This window comes from Gossypium arboreum, chromosome 6 (assembly GCF_025698485.1).
Source record: "Gossypium arboreum isolate Shixiya-1 chromosome 6, ASM2569848v2, whole genome shotgun sequence".
NCBI classification, from domain to species: domain Eukaryota; kingdom Viridiplantae; phylum Streptophyta; class Magnoliopsida; order Malvales; family Malvaceae; genus Gossypium; species Gossypium arboreum.
In genome coordinates, this window is record NC_069075.1 from 31,176,642 (window position 1) to 31,183,907 (window position 7,266).

Genomic DNA, 7,266 nt, shown 5'->3' on the forward strand with positions numbered 1-7,266 from the left:
AGTTTTGTTGTGAAAATGAAACAAAGATGTGTATGAATGTTCGAGTGATATCCGGGCTAAGCCCGAAGGCAATTGTGCGAGCTATGATATCCGGGCTAAGCCCGAAGGCAATTGTGCGAGCTATGATACCCGGGCTAAGCCCGAAGGCAATTGTGCGAGTTGTGATATCCGGGTTAAGTCCCTAAGGCATTTGTGCGGGTTACAATAACCGGGCTATGTCCCGAAGGTGTTTTGAACGAGTAGCTATATCCGGATAAACTCCGAAGGTATGTGAATTGAAATTTATAAGCTGCTGGAAAATTTTCAGTTATTGCACATGTGAAATTCCCAACAACAAGGTATGTTTTGTGTGTGCTTTGCACACTATGAGTAAATGCATACGAATATTCGCTCTAATGATAAATGAGCTATCGGAATTAACTAGGCCGTTATTTGCGTATGAATATAAGAGTTGGGATTGTGAAGTAAGCATGTCTTTGAGAAATTGTGCATGTGAATTATTGTTTAGCTACTTGAATGCTATGCTTTGGTTGTGTGTATATTATGGCTCGAAACTTACTAAGCATAAATTGCTTACTCTGTTTCTTTGTTTCTCTGTTTATAGATTTTGCTCGTTAGCGATCGGATTCGGGATCATAGAAGTTGAAGTCAACCACACTATCAAAGCCCTTTTTGGTACTCCTTTAGTTGAGTTTTGGATATGGCATGTATAGGACTACCCTCGGTTATTTTAAGTACTTGTGATGTATATGTGTACGGCCATGCGAAAATGGTTCGTAATAGTGGAGTATGGAATTTGACCATATGTGGTTTGTAATTATATTTGGTTTCATGATGTGATTATGGTTTGAATGAGAGAGTTGGTCACATGATCAGCCATTGGAATGGTTAAATATGATCATATGTGGACCTAAGTATGACTAGACTATAGTTGGTCCATGGGAACTACAATATAGGTAAAGCCTACCTTAAAAAAGAGGCTGCCAATGCAGTGACGTGGATGTGAAAAATCACCAAAATTTGTAGGAATGGTGTTAAATAGTGAATAAATTATGTGATCGAACCTTGACGAGTCTATTTTCATATGAAAGTAACGAAACGATCATATGATCAGATACCGAGAGATATTAAAGTTCTCGTGAGACAGGGCGAACGGTTTCGGGTCCCCGTCACGACTTTGAAAATTTTCCATAAATTAGAAGTCATGCCTTATATGTGCAGATTCCTTTTGAGTCTAGTTTCATTGAAACAAACGGTATCGATATTGAAACCCATGCAGAGAGATATTCAAGTTGTAACGCGAAGGTCGTGTAGTCGACCCACGTAACATGAGCGACTTTAACTAATAAACTGTACCAATTGGCCGACCAAAAATTCTAGAAATAAATCCATGGATGGATATATGAGTCTAAATTCGTAAAATTTACGGAATCGGTTTTCCACTTGCAGGAATGTCAAATTGGTCGGTGCCATAAGTGGTTTTATTTGTTAACCTCGTGTCCGACAATCCAAACGGTCTCGGGTTCGGGGTGTTACATTTAAAGTGAAATTAGGCCATTGAAAGTGTGATGGCCGGCCATGGGAGACAAAATTGTTGAAAAGTCAAAATTAGGTGAAATTCGGTCACCAATTTTGACTAGTTTTATTATTAACAAATCAAAAAGAAAAAGCTATCATTTTTCTCTTCTCCTTCACCGAAATATGCAGCAAAAAAAGGGCTTTGAAGCTGGAAAGTTTCAGCAACATATTTCCCTTGCTTGTAAGTGATTTTAATGTCTTTGCTTGATGATTTTTACATTTTTGGAACCCCTAAAGCCTGAGCTTTCATAAGAGGGGACTATTTTGCAAAATGATGAAGAGTCTAGGGTTTTTCCATGAGAGTAAATGTGTTGTTTGCTGTGTTTTTATGGAAGATTGTGAGTCCTAGTTGTCTAATAAACAACTTTTGTGAAAGAAATTGCATGAAAACACCTTAAAAAAGGGCTAGATTGCTAAGTTGTAAAATGAGTTGTAATGTGTAAAATAGTTGAAATTATGAGTTGCTATAGTTATGAAAATGGTTCATCTAGACTCAAGGAGTAAAGAAATGTGATAAAATTATTTTACGAGCATTGGGGCAAAAGTGCAAATATGCAAAAGTTTAGGGGTCAAAATGAAAATTTGTAAAAATATAATTTTTAGACCCATATGAATATTGTGACTGATTGGTAGGCTAAATGTGATATTATAGATCAAGGAAATCGAGATTTGAACCTAGAACGGAAAGAAATCGATTAAGGGATGATTATGTCCTTTTCACCTTTGTGGTATCGAGGTAAGTTCGTATGTAAACAATACCATGCTATACATGTATTTAAATGTTATCATTACATGAATTGTACAAATATTAAGTGTATGTGATTAATAGAAATATGATAAGACAAAGCCTTAATAGACGAGGAAAAATCCCGTTTGAACCTTAGGAATAGAATAGGATATGAGTGACATGTCACTAGGAATTATGAGTCTAGATGACTAGCTCTAGAGTAAGCATTGAAATGTCATGAGATATGAGGTAGCTTTAGCTAAAATTGAGGCACTTATGTGCAAAGGCTTTTCCGAGTATCCAATTAGTATTCCAAGTGTTCAACGGGCAATCCGAGGAAAGAGTTGATGATGGTCCCAATGAGGTAAGTCATTGGTGAGTATGCACTTGAGTTATGTTACGAGTTGTGCAAGTATGTATACTAAGCCTATGAGAATGCCTTGATATGTGATGATCTATGATGCATAATATGTGTTCTTACCATGATAGATGAAATGATGTTGTATTAATTTTGTGAACAATGATCATGAATGAGTAACTTAGCCTTGACAGATTTGAGTTACTGCAATAGTGTAATTTTCAAAATACACTAAAAATAGTAGAAAATGATTTAGAGGTAGAATAAAATATGGGATTAAAGCTTAATGAGTCTATTTTCACATGAAAGAAACAGGGGAAGAAAAAGAAATCTATATTGTGTGATATTTGAATTCTTGTAAAACAAGATTTGAATGAATTTGAGATCCCCTGTTCTGAATTTATAAATTCACCAAAAATTGTACAAAAATTATTAAGAGTCATAAATTACATGCATGGATTCCTTATTGAGTCTATTTTTAAGGAAAACAAATGGCATGGTTATTGGAATTCTGTACAGGGAGAAATTAGGTTTGTAGTGAACAAGGGTTAGAGTAGTCATACCCTGAAACAGGGGAAACTTTAACTAATAAAATGTACTAAATGGCTTGACCAAAAATTCTAGAAAAAAATTAGTAAGTATACATATGAGTCTAGTTTGAAGAGAAATAGACGAGAACATTATTAAAATCCTGTACTATGAGATAATTGAACTTTAGTGCAGAAGGGTTGAAACTGTCAGACAGTGAATCAGGAGCAAACTTGAGGAATAAACTGTACTAATTGGCTAAGTCAAAAATTCTGGAAATTTTATGAAAGAAATATAAATGAGTCTAGTTTAAGGGAAAATTAATGGAACTTAATTCGGAGTTTCGTAGCTCCAGATATAAATGATTTAGTGACTGTTTCTCAGGAAGACAGCTTGTAGTGAACTTGAGAATATGTTGTAAACATTGATAAAACAAGTTAATGAGTTGCTTATTGTTTTCATATGGACTTACTAAGCGAAAGCTTACCCCCCTTCTTTCCCATGTTTTCTAGAGTTTCCAGGTTAGCTCAGGTTGGAGGCTGTCAGAGATATTATCACACTATCGTGTTAACGCTATCGGCGTAAGTAAACTCAAGTGATTCTAGTCTATGGCATGTATAGGGTTTTAATGTGAGTATGTAATATTATGATTTAGCCAAAGGCATTGGCTTGTTATTAAGGTAGTATTAGTCATGTAAATTGGCCTATGTCGGCTAATATCGTTATGGGCCCATATGATTATTCTTATGCATGTATGTTATTATCTCTTGTGATGTGGCTTACAACATGTATGCCTAGAGATTGAATTGAGATTCATTGATGAGCTAATAACTAATGCAGGATTAAGTGATTGGTAAATAGTTAATAATGCTTCATGAATGGTTTGTGGATATGATTATGCATGCTTTGTGATGGACATGAGGTTTGATGACATGTTGATAGCTATAGCATTAATATGGTAAAGATGAAAGAAAAACTTATTGTAATGGTTGCATGTGAAATTGCCATAATCATGACATGTTAGGAATGTTTAAGTACCTAATTTTGCCATGTTGTATGTTATTGTATAAGTATGCGTGTATCTATTGTGAGTGTGACAAAATGGATTGGAAAATAGCCTTATATTTGTCCAGGTTTTTGGACACGGGTTTGGGGCACGGGCGTGTCCCTAGCACATGGGCGTGTGCTCTATACCCACACGGGCGTATGAAGCCTTGATGCAAGAGATTTTCTAAATTTTTCATGAGTTCTCGGTTGGGTCCCGAACCACTCCAGATGTATGTTTTGGGCCTCGTAAGCCCGTATATGGGACAAATTGTATGTGAAAATAAAAGTTTTTAATTATTTGAGATTTTATGGCCCTGTTTAGTATGAAAGTGTTAGTAAAAGTCAGGTAGCACCTCGAACCCCGTCCAGGCGTCGGATGCGGGTGAGGGGTGTTACAGAACAGAATACAACATGCCATACTATGCAATGCAACACGATAACCAGATCAAATACAAATGGCATATCATGCGATGCAATACTTTATTACAGAATAAATATAGATCCTACCCCCATTTACTACACATTATTCTTGTCCATCCCTACATACCAATTAGGGTAATAAACACCCATCCAACCTCATACACTTATAAGTGAGCGTATGTTTCTTTTCAGAATAGTGTAGTCAAGCTGCCAGAAATAGTGCAATTAACTGCCAACCTTAGATAAGTGTGGTCAAGCCATTAGAAAAGATATGTTGTTAATACCACCATATAAGCCAGATCATTAAACTGCCACACTTCCTCCATTAGATCATTATCTCACCCCAATGTACATGCAAACATTATTCAGAAGTTCAGATACACATTTATCATACATGCTTTACACATCAGTACATAGTATCATGCTTGCAAAAGTCACACATATAGAAATAAAATATCAAATTTCATGTATCATAATCATATTTGTCACTTAAAAAACCTTACGAAATAACTAACCTTGATATTCACTTCAAATTATGGCCCTAATTAGAGTTTATTGACAATGTGCCCACAAGGCCAACCTAGCCCAGCCGGTGTGGTTCACACGGCCTGACACACGCCCATGTGATCCATACGGCTTAGCACACACTCGTGTGACCCACACAGTCTAACACATGGCCGTGTGATGTCGATAGTGGGTTTTTTGGCTTTGTGTCATTCAATGTTTTTTACGAGTTCAAGTCACACACTTGATCATTTTTCGATGCCATCACAACAACAACAATTTTAACACCGAAAATGATAATCGAAGCAATCAAAATAACAATGATACTAAGTACAAAATAATTATTCATCCCTAAATGTAAGCAAAAAACCTAAACATACCAAAATAGTCCTTTACCCTTGATGAAAAACCAAGGACAACTTAATTTTCTGAAAGGGTGTTAGAGGTAACAAAATCACAAAATTAGACAAATCCGAATCCCTAACCAACAATCAAATAATCCTCTTGCTCTCACAAGAACTAGCGAAATAACACCACATTCTTAACAAAGGAAACAACCAAACTTATCCGAAGAAGAATAACTACTTGGTAGCACGAAACGATGGAAACAGAAAAAGAAAAAGAGAAGAAAAGAGAAAATAATAGTATAAATGAAAAATGAGGAAAGCTGAAAGAGAAAATAAAAGAAAACTCAATAGCAAAAATTAAAAATTGAAACATGGAAAGAAGAGTGAGAAGGACAAAAGTGGTAGAGAGAAATTATGAGATAATTTTTAATTTTTTTTTAAAATTACCCATCTTCCCCCCACTAAATCTGATTAGCTATCCCAGCAGATCAGTTATCCCATTAGATTTTTTCCTAGAGTTCAAATTCAACCCAGGTCCTACTACATGGGCGACACAGATAGGAAATAGAAAAAATATTTCCATTTTACACAAACGAGATTCAAACACAAGACCTCTAGGTCTAGGAAAGTTAAAGCCTTACCTTTGAACCAATAAGCTCATTCTTGTCAACAGTTGAGAAAAAATAATATAAAAGTTAGATATTCAAGGATAGAGGTTGGAACAAAAATAACATAAATTCAAGGGAAGGGATTTTAACACAGGACCTCCCACACATAACAAGAACACTTAGCCACTGAACCAAATCAATTAACATGACATGTTTCAGTAATTTAAAAACAAGAATTTTGGGGGATTCAACTTTCTGCTCCTTTAAGAAATTTTGAGCTTGAAATTTTTCTAACTCAAATAGATAAGTGTATTATTGTCGAATCGAGTCCTCAAGTTCCCAAGTGGCTTCTTCGGTACCATGATTTCGCCACAAAACCTTAACCAAGGGAATATCTTTCTTTCGCAGAACTTTTACCTCAAAATCTAAGGTCTGAACCAACTCATCCTCAAAAGTCAAATCTGTCCTCACCTCAATCTCTCCAATAGACACACTATTAGATGGGTCAGACTGATAATGTCTTAACATGGAGACGTGAAAAGCATCATGTAGCAATCTAACTCTAGAGGCAATTCCAACTGATAGGTGACCGATCCCACCCGTCTCAAAATTTAATAAGGCCCAATGAACCTAGGGCTTAATTTGCCCTTACATCCAAATCTAAGGATTTTCTTCCATGGAGATGCCTTACGAACAACTTGATCTCCCACATCAAACTCAGTATCTTTTCTCTTAATATCCGCATAAGAATTTTGTCTGTCAGAAGCTACCTTAAGTTGATCCTGAATTAGCCTAACTTTCTCTTTAGTCTCAATAACCATATTCGAACCCATAATTCTCTTCTTTCTCAACTCAGTCCAACACTGTAGAATGCAACACTTACGATCATATAGAGCATCGTATGGTGCCATCTAACTATTGGGTTGAAAGCTATTATTATAAGAAAATTTAGCTAGTGACAAAAACTCCTCCCAACTACTTTAAAAATCAATAATGCAACTTTGTAACATATCCTCCAATACCTGAATCACTTTTTTGGACTGTCTGTCAGTCTGTGGATGAAATGTAGTACTAAAGTTCAACCGAGTACCTAGAGCCTCATGAAGATTCTTCCAAAACCAATATGTAAATTGAGGGTCTTGATCTAAA

At 35.8% G+C, this 7,266-nt stretch overlaps 1 protein-coding gene across 1 annotated transcript; it reads right to left on the reverse strand.

Annotated features, from left to right (window-relative positions):
• Window positions 1-6,429: 6,429 nt before the first annotated feature.
• On the reverse strand, window positions 6,430-7,028 carry LOC108466129 (uncharacterized). The gene is made up of 2 exons (XM_017766490.1): window positions 6,770-7,028; window positions 6,430-6,695 (listed from the first exon to the last, which is right to left on the reverse strand). Exons 1-2 carry the CDS (start codon window positions 7,026-7,028, stop codon window positions 6,430-6,432), a joined length of 525 nt encoding a protein of 174 aa, XP_017621979.1.
• Window positions 7,029-7,266: the final 238 nt, after the last annotated feature.

Excerpts from the sequence above, each read along its gene's own strand:
- LOC108466129 (XM_017766490.1), bottom strand. The coding sequence starts at position 7,028 with ATGGCACCATACGATGCTCTATATGATCGTAAGTGTTGCATTCTACAG. Across the intron at positions 6,696-6,769 it reads GAAAATCCTTAGATTTGGAT|TTGGAATTGCCTCTAGAGTT; the intron begins GTAAGGGCAAAT and ends GTCACCTATCAG.